This window comes from Schistocerca gregaria, chromosome 6 (assembly GCF_023897955.1).
Source record: "Schistocerca gregaria isolate iqSchGreg1 chromosome 6, iqSchGreg1.2, whole genome shotgun sequence".
NCBI lineage: Eukaryota > Metazoa > Arthropoda > Insecta > Orthoptera > Acrididae > Schistocerca > Schistocerca gregaria.
Genome location: NC_064925.1, coordinates 222,590,448 through 222,604,431, shown reverse-complemented (window position 1 = coordinate 222,604,431; position 13,984 = coordinate 222,590,448). Strand labels below are relative to the sequence as shown.

General features: G+C 40.1%; 1 protein-coding gene across 1 annotated transcript in view; it reads left to right on the top strand.

Moving 5' to 3' along the window:
* The window catches only part of LOC126278809 (neural-cadherin-like), a 178,321-nt gene that overhangs the window by 21,464 nt on the left and 142,873 nt on the right, over window positions 1–13,984 (top strand). The window contains exon 3 of the mRNA XM_049979083.1: window positions 4,989–5,165. Within this exon, the coding sequence (XP_049835040.1) occupies window positions 4,989–5,165 (177 nt within the window). The remainder of the gene's footprint in view (window positions 1–4,988; window positions 5,166–13,984) is intronic.

The following is a 13,984-nucleotide window of genomic DNA, read 5'->3' as shown; positions in this document are numbered from 1 at the left end:
ACCTGGACAACCGGAAAGGGGAACACTTCACTCACTTTGACTTCCAAGGTAAAATTGATGTTCTAGTGGAGGGAATGAAGTGTATAAGGAAGTCATTCAGCTTGTCTCTTCCATGAGCCCATATGACGACGGTGAAATCTACCGCAAGAAGCGGATAGGTTTCCATTGGGCTGATTCCAGGACCTCCTCCTCGAAATATTCCGTAAACATATTGGCGACATCTGGTGAAAGTGGGCTCCCCATGGCTACTACTTTCGTCTGCTCGTAGTAGCCACCGTCCAAAAGAATGTCGACGTCCCTGCGTCAAATTTCATGGCCAGTAAGTTCTAATTATTCTTGTAAAGGTACTGTGGTAAACAGAGAGACAACGTCGAAACTCACAAGAATGTGGGTGTTATTAAGCCTAAAGTTATTAAGGCGTCCCACAAAATCCACAGAGTTGTGAATGTGATTTGAGCACTTCCAGACGTAAGGGCTAAACAAATCCTTTAGGTAATTAGCGAATAAATATGTCGGAGCACCAGTGCGCCAGTGTTGCTGATGATGGGTCGAAAGGAACCTCATCCTTTTCAACTTTCGGCAGTGCGTAAAGTCTTGGTGAAAATAACGTTGTCTGTCTTAGCTTCTTAACAACCTCGTCTGGCAAGCTGGATTCTTTGAGAATGCCATAGTCTTTGTCTCCAACCCTTTGACGGGATCAGTGTCGATCTTCCGGTATGCAAGGTCTAGAAGACAGGTCCTGCATTTTCTCAACGTAATCCTGGTGACATAGGACAAAAGTTGCGTTGCCCTTGTCGGCTGGTAAGACCACGATATCAGAATCTTCTCTCACTTTCCTTATGGTTGCCCTCGCCCTGCAAGGATGTACCGTTTCATAGATTTTGTGTGAGAGCACAATAGATTTCGCAACGTACTAGCTGTTTCAGGGGTACATCGTGCAGTTACCTGTTCCACTGAGCTGCACCCACTCTAAAATCTGCACCTATCACAGACATTACCTGCAGGCCTTGCTGTAATGTATGCCAGCATTTTCTTTTGCATGGAGCTGCATTGCTTCAAACGCCTCCCTGATGCAGAATTTCGTACGTCGACGTTAGTCAGACAACACATACGTAGCGTTTAGTGTGACGCTAAAGGCACAGAAGGAAACAAAAAACAATGGAGAATTACCAGGTGGATCTGAATCAGCAAAGGATGCCCTCTAGAAATGCAGTTCAAGTTTTCAGGACAACGTTTACAGAAACGGATTTTAGGAGGCCAAATATTGGTCCCCCGTCAATACCTCTTCTGAAGTCCCTGTCACAAGATGAGATTGAAATAAAATTTAAGAAATGGAAAAATTTTCAGGCTGTGGAGGGCTACATCCCTCCACTTTATCGTGAGCTCAGTAGCAACACATCCCAAAGAAGAAGACAACACAATGGTACCCAGAAAGGACGTTCTGCAAGATATGCCAAAGAAGCAAACGATTACGACCCTACAGACACCGACAGTGAGGGTGCTATAGAAAGTGACTATGAATAATCTCTCGTATGTATTGGAACCAGACCAATGTACTTTCGTTTTGGTGTTTCAATTTTATTTGCTATTTACGTATTGTTTTTAGTGTCTTATATTAATTTCGCTTTAACTCTCACATAACCTTGTTTTGTAATGAACATGCATTGTTCTGTATATATCATGTGTGTTGTACAAAAATATCTTCAAAATATAGCACAGTAAATAAAATGTTTCTGCACTTGTACCTGTCTTACTCGAAAAACCGTTAGGACAGTAGGAGTATAACTATTTGCATCATAATATAAAAAGTGACCGAGGGACATAAGTCTAATTTTTTTTTATTTACATGTCAAGTTCCGTAGGACCAAATTGAGGAGCAAATCTCTAAGGTTATGGAACGTGTCAGTAAGTGAAATTACAACATAAAATTAATAACAGATAAAAGAAATGTTCATGAACTTGAAAAAAGTCAGTCCATAAGTTTAAGTAAACGGCATCAGCAATACAATAAGAATCAGCTTAATTTTTCAAGGAACTCCTTGACAAAATAGAAGGAGTGACCCATGAGGATACTTTTCAGTTTCGATTTGAAAGCGCGTGGATTTCTGCTAAGATTTTTGAATTCGAGTGGTACCTCATCGAAAATGGGTGCAGCAGTATACTGCACAACGTTTTGCATTAGAGTCAAAGACGTTTGATCCAAATGCAGGTTTGATCTCTGCCGAGTATTAACCGAGTGAAAGCTCCTTATTCTTGGGAATAAACTAATATTGGTAACAAGAAACGACAATAAGGAATATGCATATTGAGAGGTCAATGTCAAAATACCCAGACTCGTGAACAGAGGTCGAAAAGAGTTTCGTGAACTCACACTACTTATTGCCCAAACCGCCCGTTTCTGAGCCAAAAATATCCTTCTAGAAAGGGAAGAGTTACCCCAAAATATAATACCATGCGACATAAGGGAATGAAAATAAGCAAAGTAGACTAATTTTCGTATCGAAGTTTCACTCACTTCTGATACCGTTCGAATAGTAAAAATGGCAGTATTAAGTCTTTCAACAAGATCATGAACGTGGGCTTTCCACAACAGCTTACTATCTATCTGAACACCTAGAAATCTGAACTGTTCAGTTTCACTAATCATATGCCCATTCTGTGAAATTAAAACCTCACGTTTTGTTGATTTGTGTGTTAGAAATTATAAAAACTGAGTCTTACTGTGATTTAACTTTAGTTTATTTTCTACAAGCCATGAACTGAGGTCATGGACTGCACTATTTGAAACCGAGTCAATGTTGCACACAACATCCTTTACCACCAAGCTAGTGTGATCAGCAAACAGAAATATTTTAGAGTTACCTGTAATACTAAAGATCATATCATTTATATAAATAAGGAACAGGAGTGGCCCCAACACTGATCCCTGGGGCACCACCCACTTGACAGCACCCCACTCAGATCCCACATCACAGGCGTTATTAACATTGGGAATAATGACATTTTGCTGCCTGTTGCTAAAGTGAGAGGTGAACCAATTTTGAGCTACTCCCCGTATTCTGTCATGGTCCAACTTCTGGAGCAATATTTTGTGATCAACACAATCAAATGCCTTAGTTAAATAAAAAAATACGCCAAGCGTGTACGAAACTTTTTGTTTATCCGAGCCACAACTCACAGAGAAAAGAGAATATAGCATTTTCAGTTGTTAAACGAGTTCTAAATCCGAACTGTACATTTGATAGCAAATCGTATGATGTAAAATAATCAATTATCCTTACACACACAGCTTTTTCAATAACTTTTGCAAACACTGATGGCATAGAAATAGATCTAAAATTATCTACATTATCCGTTTCTCCCTTTTTATAAAGCAGCTTTACTACTGAGTACTTTAATCGCGCAGGAAACTGACCATTCCTAAAGGAAAAATTGCAGATATGGCTAAATACAGGGCTAACATGTGCAGCACAGTACTTTAATATTCTGCTACACACTCCATCATAACCATGAGAGTCCTTAGTCTTCAGTGATTTAATTATTGACTCAATCTCCCTATTGTCTGTATCACAGAGGAGTATTTCAGACATCAATCTCAGAAAGGCATTTGCTAAGAAATTTATATGATTTCCTATAGAAACTAAATTTTTATTTAATTCACCAGTAATTCTCAGTAAATGATTATTACATACTGTACATACATCTGATTTATCAGTAACTGAAATATTATTACTGCGAACTGACTTTATATCATCGACCTTGTGCTGCTGACCAGACACTTCTTTCACAACAGTCCACATGGTTTTAATTTTATCCTGTGAATTAGCTTTTCTATTTACATACCACATACTCTTTGCCTTCCTAATAACATTTTTAAGCAACTTACAATTCTATTTGTAATGGGCTACTGTAACTTGATTGTGACTATTTCTAACACTTTGATATAATTCCTGATTTGTCCTACATGATATCCTTATCCCACTAATCAGCCATCCAGGCTGCCCATTACTGCTAGTACCCCGTTTAGAATGTTCTAAAGGAAAGCAACTCTCAAAGAGCATGAGAAATGTGTTACGGAAAGCATTGCATTTATCATCTATGTTATCGGCACTATAAACATCCTGTCACTCTTGTGCCGTGACAAGTTTTAAAAAACTCTTTATTGCTGTTGGATTAACTTTCCTACATAGTTTGTAATTAAATATGACATTGGTTTGACTACAAAAGCCTTTTAGTGTTAAAATTTGTGCATCATGGTATGAAAGGCCATTCACGCTTTTACTAACAGAATGCCCATCAAGTAATGAAGAATGAATAAAAATATTGACTATGGCTGTGGTAGCGTACCCCTGCACCCTAGTTGGAAAAAACACAGTCTGCGTCATATCATATGAATTTAGGAGATCTACCAACATCCTTTTTCTTGCTCAATCATATACTAAATTAATACTGAAGTCATCACATGTAACTAGTTTCTGGTACTTCCTATAAAGTGAATCAAGAGCCCTCTCTAGATTGAGCAGAAATTCTCTTATGTCGGAGTTAGGAGACCTATAAACAACAACAATTAGAAGTTTAGTTTCACAAAATTCAACTAACGCTCCACAACATTCAAATATCTGTTCAGTGCAGTGTCGTGATCGTCTATGGACTCAAATGGAATACTGCTTTTAACGTCTCTAATCATACCTACAACTATACACAGTCCAATTGACCATTAGGAAATAATAGATGATGTTTCGACAGTAAATCACATAATTAACAGCTTTCTAACTTTGGCAGTTATATGCCCAATTTGCTTCAGCAAGCACTTGTAGTGTCAGCCTCTCATTTATTTGTGTCTCTGTCCCCTACTCACCTCTTACGTTTCAACCTACAACAGTCAAACAGTTTGTATAAATATGAAACATAGGGTCGCGCCCAGAGATGAGGTACACAGAGGACTAAGCGACCGCGCTGTGACAGTGACACTGACGGATGTCTTGCAGTACGAGCTGCGTCTGGCGGCGATGCGAGGACAAGGGCCTTCAGCGGTGGGTCGGGCAGAGCTTCTGGTGACGGTGCTGGACGTCAACGACGAGCCGCCGGTGTTCCAACAGGCCGTGTACCGCGCAGAGCTGCAGGAGGAGGAGGACCCCGCACACCTGCCCAGGACCATCCTCACGGTAACTACATACTCTTACTTCCATCATTAGCAGTAGTAGTAAACTAGCTACATCAAGTAACGCCATTTACAACTCTATCAGTACCCTAGCAATTTCGAGTAATGGTAGCACACTGAAAGGCACAGGACACCACAAATATCACAAGTGCAAGGCCTGTGTTATGACACGGAAACAGAGAACGACAGCAACGCCCCAAGTGCGTAGCAGTGAACTTTGAATACGAAACAAAAATGGAGCGGAAATGAAACAGAGAACTACAGCAACGCTCCAAGTGACGCGGTAGTGAACTATAAATATGAGAAATATGGCGCCGAAATCAGTATTATTGCTTTTCGAAGTTCTAAAACTAGATGATAATATTTCTCATTTATACTTTATGGGTAGTCTTATAGTCTAGTGGTAAAGGACATTTATTTGTTTAACTCAGTATTGGAATTTCGACCCTGTGGCTGTTATCAGTGGAGACTATGCTCTTTATTACTACCATCTTGTGCGTATTGCACTCTCTGAATTGCACTGTAAATATGTTGCTCGTATTTTCCTTAATTTTTGCTCTCATCCATAATATTGGGTGGGGTTAATGATAACATATTTCTTTTTGTTCCATGTGAAACAGAAGCTCTACTGCTTACGTATCCATGTGTGAACTGCCCGATTTAATTGCACTGTAAGTATACTGCTAGTATTCTACGTTATTTTTCTTACCATTTGTTTTCCGTAAAGTCATATTTAATGGAGACCACAAAATTTTCATTGATTTCTGCCAAAATATACTGTTTGTTGTACCTGTTATTAATGTGAGGAAGTATTTGCGTAACTACCGTGGCACTATTAACATTTGCAAGGAAGAACGCTCTAGTCACAAGACTAAAAAGCCTACCCATGTACATCTACATCCATAGTCTCCAAAACACTGTGAAATACATAGCACTCAGTGGCAAGAAACAACACCATTCAAAGCAGAATTACACACTCATTCCTGGCAAGATATAGTAAAGCTGAATACCAATACTGTCAAAACCTGCTAGCATGTAGTTCTCCATTAACTGCGAGAAAGTGCAGAAAACGGTTTCAAACAAAAATAACGTAGAATACGAGCAATGTACTTAAAAAGCATAACGCATTTAAATCGAGCAGTTTACATCTATATTCGTAAGCAAAACAGATACACTTGAGTCTGCAGAACATTTCTGTTTTATATGAAACGAGACCTGTAGGCTCATTTAACCCACCCAATAAAACGAATGCGAGAAGAACGCAATCAGAACAGGAAAAATATACTTACAACGCAGTTCAAACAGTGCAATACACATGAGAAGACGTAATCAGAAGGGCATTATATATGAACCAATTTCTCTTAACTATGAATCGGAAACAAACACGAAAGACTAAAAATCAGCCAATAAGAAAGCGAGATTATGGACTGATAAACTTGCAACGCTCCATGTGGTGTGGCATGGAAGCAAGAGCATATTACCTAAAGTCCCTATATGAGATTCCTCCTGGTGTTGAAAGATGTCTGCTGATTCAGCCACACTTTATTTAGATTACGTATTTTTGCATATCGGTTACGGGAGAGTTCTTTGGTATATTTGCCGACTGCTTGCTGGTTGGTTTAGATATCCCTCTGTTACATGAAAGTATTTAGGTTTCACTGGCGATCTTTGGAGTGAGTATCTAAGACAACGAACACCTATGATGTGGAGATACCACGTGAGCTAGTTATATTCGAAGGAAGAAAGGGAGGCAGTTGTGAAGTCATAAAGAGTCTCATCTATGAAAGCAGTTCTACTGAGCTAGTCAGCCTGTTGTCAGATGTGCGCAGTGCAAAGTGGCTAGCCTTGTAGTGAAGTGGATGTCACCATGAGGTAGTCGGCGTTGAGCAGTTTTGCGTGTCAACCATATGTTATTGTGAGTTGGAGCGAGCAGCCAGAGCTCAACCCGAAGAGGCCGGTTCGAAGTTATTTGTATCAGGCAAGCTGTGGTCTGATAATTCTGTTGCCACTAAACAAGGGAACATTCCCAAGAGTCAATCAACGATCTTCATGAAACTTGGCAGGTGTTATGAGGGCACAAAGTAATGCAATACTTTTTTTTTCTTATACCCAATTTCACTGCTAAGGGCTACAACTCATCCCGAAAGGTATTTGGCATATTACCTTTGGAGAAAATATCTTCGAAACGATAATACAGAAAAAATAGTTCCCACATGAAAGTTGTTGTGCAATTAACGTTCTTGAAAACTGTACAGTAATAATAATGCTTCATAGGTTCACAGGAATTACGCCGGATAATATTGTAGAAACCGCACAATATTTCAGCGAGACAACTGTCCGCCATCTTCAGGTGCTACTGTCGCGACGCTGAGAAGCTCGCCAATTTATATGCTGGCTTTCTACAACAGCGCAGGCGCCAGCGGGGCATGACGTCAACGAAGACCAATCGTAGACAGCGAATACAAGAGCCCTCTGCTGGAGAACGGGTCGCGGTCTGCGAAAGCGCGCCGCGGCGCGGGAAAATGCGGCCGGGAGCGACGGACTCCGTTCGCGCGCGCGAAGTGTTGGCGCGCGATTTAAGCATCTGCGCTAAGGCTTCCCATCTGCGTTAATTCGGTGCGGTTGCCACTCTGCGGCTGACGTTTCCTTAGTGCCGCCAAGGCTGGCTCCCAGGCTTTGCTCAGGTGAAACCCCATGTCTCTGTTTATTAGGTCACTGTTTATACGTATTTCGACCGCCTCTTTGATGATGGAGTCCCAGTATGTGGAAGCATGCGAGAGGATCTTGGTTTCTTCGTAATTCATGCCGTTTCCCGTGTCAAGGCAGTGTTCAGCAACCGCAGATTTCTCTGGCTGACCCAACCTCGTGTGACGTTTATGTTCGTCGCATCTGTCTTTGATCGTACGACGCATTGGCACGGGATCTTATATATTCCTGGTCTTCTCAGGCCGAGGTTGTCTTTAACAGAGCCCAGCATTGATTGCATTCGTACTGGAGGCCGGAAAACACATTTAATCCGGTACTTCTTAAAAATTCTGCCCATTTTAAAAGACACGCCACCGACATACGGTAGAAAAACCAACCACGTGGTGTTCTCTGCTTCTTCAGGCTGTTCTTGAGATTTGGAGCGTGCTGGTCGAAATGCGTTCCGGATCTGCTTCTCGGAGTACCCGTTGTGGGCTTCGTTGACGTCATGCCCCGCTGGCGCCTGCGCTGTTGTAGAAAGCCAGCATATAAATTGGCGAGCTTCTCAAGGACGCGACAGTAGCACCTGAAGATGGCGGACAGTTGTCTCGCTGAAATATTGTGCGGTTTCTACATTATTATCCGCCGTAATTCCCGTGAACCTATCAAGCAGATGCAGCGTCGGGAAAGCCTCAAACAGCACAGTAATAATAATAATTGAAAGTTAGCAAAATACCACACTTAATTAATTCTGAAAAATGAAGGGTTTTGCTGCATGAAAAATTACAGAAGCTTTCAAGCTACATCCATGTGTAATAAAGCTGGTTACCATTTTTGGAAAATAAGCTGTAAACACTGTTCTATCAGAGTATTTTCAACATACCTAATAAAAACATCCATACATTCAGTATTATTATTGCTTTTTTTTACTTATATTTGTTTTACGTCTTAAATGGTTATGATAGGTTTCACATTCATTCTTGTTTATTTGTTTTTCTTTGTTTGTTTTGTTTTTTAGTTTACTGTTCCACACGCGTATTTTGTTAAACGAACATAATAAGTAAGTCGTTATTATGATACTCGTAAATGCTTGGAAGATAACATTTTCTTACGTCATTCACATAAAATGAACTAAATTTCTTCACATAATATACACAACAGAGATTATAAGACAAAACAAAATTCAGAAGGATTTCAAATTATCGCGGTTGACCCACTAAATACCCTGATTTTTTTCATACATATTTCAGTACATTGATATGGCTTAGAGAAGAGAACTGATTCTGTACTAGTGATTGCAGCTTGATCACATTGTCTCTCAAATGGAGACTGATGTCTTAATCATTCAACAGAACTAGATCTGAAAATAGTCTCACAAAGTTCTTCGAGCATCGAAAGCCGTTCACGTCTCACAATTTTACCCGTGTTGTCGAGCCCTTTGGAATCACCAAATCAACAAGGTCCTTGTCCTCAGGTACGACGCTCTATACGGTTCTTTCACATTGACAGCCCCAGGAAACTAACAGTAACGAAGATTTTTCTCCATTACTGGGGAAGAAAGCATCTTTCAGATATCTTTTGAACTGATTAGATGTTTGTTTACCAGATTTTGATACTGTCACAAGAACATTTGGGGCTTCAAAAAAACATTATCGATTTCTCAGCTCAAACTCACCATTAGTTTCTTTTAAAACTATGAAATGGCAGAGGTTTTCAGTGTGAAGAAACCAATTTTGTTACGGCGTAAAGTCAAGCAGCTGCACGCCAGTCGGGAATGGTAGAGAAGAGATGGTTATGAGAAGAGGTCAGCCTGTAGTTCGCTGACCGACCCCTCTCCAGGACGACAACGCGGTTGTCGACGGGACGTTAAACACTAACCACCACCACCACCACACGACAACGCGATAGCAGCGGGCCCTAGGTGAAGAAGACATAAGCGCCGAGCCCGGCTGATCGCGGGCCAGTTGAATAGTAGCTTCAAGATCAGGCACTTGTGTAGCAGCGACTGAGGATTGTCCATACCGAAGAAAATTTCTTGTTTTGCATGTCACCCTTTGCTTGCAACACATCTGTATAACTGTCAGAGTTAAGTATTGTAATTCTTTCCTTTTTTCATAAAACTCATTAATTCGACTTGTTTGAATGTCTAGTGATCCGAGAAAGCAAATTTTCTAGACACCCCATATTTTACGACTAGGCTGGATTTAACAGTTTTCACCATCATGCCCGAGGACCAGGTTCTTGTTCACCTGGTGATCACGAAGGGTTTCACGACACAATTACAGTCGTGAGATGTGTACGGGTAAGACTGTTACAAGAATTTTGCGAGGTTTCCAGATCTGGTTCTGCTGAATATTTGTGATGTCATTCTCCACTTGAGTAACAATATAATCGATCTGAAGTCACTGGAACATAATCAGTTGTCTTCGCCAAGGTTTACCTGTGTACTGAAATAAGCCTGATACAAATCAGGATATTTAGAGGGTCACCCGCAAAAATTTTAAATCCCTGTAAATTTTGTTTTGTATTATGTCCTCTATCGTATTATTATGAGAAGAAATTTCGTTCACTTTATGTGCATCGCGTAATAAAACGCTATGATTTAAGCATTAATTTAAAGATTGTCATTTCTATAATGATTTCATATCATAACAATGAATTATTTATTATTTTCTGTTAACAAAATACACATATGTGAAACGGTAAACTATAAAAATAAAACAATAATGAATGTATAACGTAATATAACAATTCAAAACATGAAACAAATATAAGTAAAGTAAAAAACTAGACTAATAATGAATGAGTAGATATTTTAATTAAGTATGTTGAAAATATTCCGGTAGCACATTTTGTACAGCTTATTTTCCAAAAATAGTATTTCAGAAACTAGCGTTATTCCACATTAATGTATGTAGCTTGAAAGCTCCTGTGATTTACGTTGCAACGAAAGTGTTAATTTTTCAAAGTTAATTAATGGTGGTGCAGTATTTTGCAAACTTCCAAATTATTATTATTATTATTATACAGTTTTCATAAGCATTTTTCTCCAAACCTAATATACCAAATAACCTTTCCGGGTGTGTTTTAGCAATTAAAAGTGAAATTGGGCAAAAAAAATTAGTTTTGCGTTTCATGAAGATAGTTTATTGACATTTGGGAATTTTCCCTAGTCAGTTGAAGTTCAGGATTGCATGATATTGGTATTGAGAGTATCTGTAATTTTATTGAGAGAGCAAGCTGTGTTTTTTTAACTGATTTCGACAAGCTCATGTTGCTCCTCTCTATACATTGCGCTCAGCGACGCGAAGTAAGATATATTGCATTCGTTTTCTTACGGCTTGACGTGTGCTTAGTGGCAGTGTAACTGGTCAGGTTTCCTGACGAACCACGTAGCAGAGTGACAATTAAGCTGAGCTCAATATTCAGTGACTTCCACGTCCAATATTTAAGGTGCGATCGTGAGTTGGTAAACCACTGTATTCATCCAACATGCAGATGGGAAATATTTCAGTGTTTTGTTAATACTGCCGATTCAGGAAACGAGCCGAATGTAACTCTATTAAGAGCAGCAGATGGTACGTGTTGTATTAATTTATGCTAGTGTTTGTTATAGTAATTACCCTAATAAATTCAGAAGTTCATTTCAATTTTGAAATTTCCTTACCTTGGTAACACTAATGCTCCAATCTGATGCTTTTTGTAAAGAAAAAGTCAACAAGTATTTTGTGATCAATTTTAGTGTGGATTATTTACTTTCACTACCTCAATACGATGTCTGCGAGGAATCACAGTTGTGTGTTACGGTTATTTTACAAAAGTAAGGTAAGTGATGCACACAAACGAGAAAGCTTCCCTGCCGGCCTCTTATTATTTTCAGGTGGTACCGTGTTGTCAGTCATGTATGACTAATTTATTGTTTTTTTATTTTCATGCCTAAAAATAGATATGGCCGTTAGTAGCTAGAGAGGCTGTTTATTAATCGAGCCACACAACAACACCTCTAAACTACTGATAATTTGTTCCGTTAAACAATATATGTATTGGTGTCTGCCGAAGCGTGCTTGGACTTATTCAAATGCTCATCGATGATATATATGCCTTCTTTTAACAGACACAGTACAGCTTTGTTGTACGGTGCTGTGGGGGCCTGAATTCATGTACTAACTGGCGACAAAAGAGCTAACTCCCCATTACTTTTCATCGAAACATTAGACACGCCACCTTCTGTTGAATTACTCGTCTTAGCAGTTGCTACTACACTGTGTCATAAATAAGGTGAAAAATCCATAAGACATGGTCAGATGTCAATGTATTTTCGAACACATACACACAATCAATGCGTTTGACAGGTAGAACGCCCACCAAAGTTCGTGTTCGGTACTCTTACCGTCCTGGTCGGGCGTAAAGGAGCGTGAACAGTGTCATATATTGAGTGGCCATTCTGAAGGTCACGGAAATGCCACGTACTAGCGTAAGACAGCCTTATCAGCAACTGACAGAGTTTGAAAGGCGTCTCATTATGGGTCCCCATTTGGCCCACTTGTCGAATCGTGCGACATCCAGATTTCCGGGGCATTCGGATATAATAGTGGCCCAATGCTGGACTGCGTGGGAACATGAGGACAGGCACAATCATCATGAAGATCGGTTCCGGTCGACCACAATGAAGGACTGCCGTGTTTTGCACCAAGCACATCGTAACTACTTGAGACCTGCACCTGTCATCCCAGAACAAGTAATGGACTGCCTGCAGCATTCTGTCTCATCCCGCACCATTGATCGGACACCATCAGCAGCCAGACTGTGGAATTACTGTCCCATGCATAGGCTGCTGATAACATCACAACACAAACGGTTGCGTTTGGCGAGGTGCCGCAGACAGGAAGCACGGACTGCTGATGAATAGCATCGCACTGCGTTACGAATAAATCAGGGTCCTGTACAATCCTGGATGACCATAACAGCGAGTATGGCAGCGACCTCGAAAGACGTCCCATTCTTCCAAATCTTGGTATTACTACCGGCGTCCAGGTTTGGGATACTATCGGCTGTGACTTCACACTATGACTTGTAGTGATTGAGGGAACCATCACGGTACAACACTACTCACAGAGATCCTGTGTCATCATGTCTTACCTCTCATGCGACAGTATCGTGGTGCTACTTTTCAACACAACAATGCACGTCCACACAAGTCACGTGTGTCTATGAAATCTCTGCGTGATGTTGATGTACTCCTGCGGCCAGGAAAATCCGCACATATGTCGCCGATAGAGCACGTGTGGGATCTCGGACGCCCAAGTTGTCCCAGCAACAGATATTAACGACCAGCTACAAATTTGTGCTCCAGCAGACCTCAGGAAGGCATACAACGGAACAAAGGATACAACGTAACAGGCTTCCCAGCGATGTCATGGGATGCATCCACACAGAAAGGGTGCAACTTCCTATTGATTAGTGTGCTCATAGTGCTTATTTTTTGCAAATTTAGCTCAGTTTTGTAATCACTGAAACAACATTACATGCCCTCTTAAGCCACGAAGTTACATTTCGTTTCCTGCTCCTTCCCTGGGTGCTTCCCTTTTTGTGTCAGCTAGTGTATTCCAGGTACGCCACTGCTTTAATGAATAACTTTATAAAACTGCACATTTTCGTTGTCCTTTAAGCCTCTTCTTTACGGATAATATACTTGATTTCCAATAACACTTTGCAATATTAAAGAAACTAGTAATTCTCTTATCAAGTATATTTGAGGCTATGAAAAATTTTTTTGAGGGATTTACATTAAAAATCCGAGGGCATCAGAAAAGAAACACAAACTTTGAAACACATCAGTGTATGGAAAATGAAGACTTATGTAATTATGATTTGTCTTGTGTAGGATCTTAATTGGTCAATATTCATGAGCCACATAGACGTGATATGGGTTGACTCTGGGATATTTTGATTAAGCAATGTTAAATTTATTGTAGTCTTATTTTGAAAACAAATTTATTTCCCCAAATTTGCTATGTTAACAGAATTACTGGATTATTAGTTTCGGCAATATACATTGTCATCCTCAGAACCATACAAGGGGCAGGATAGTTACAAGATACAATGTGTACACCACTGTTACATGACGATTGTACGATA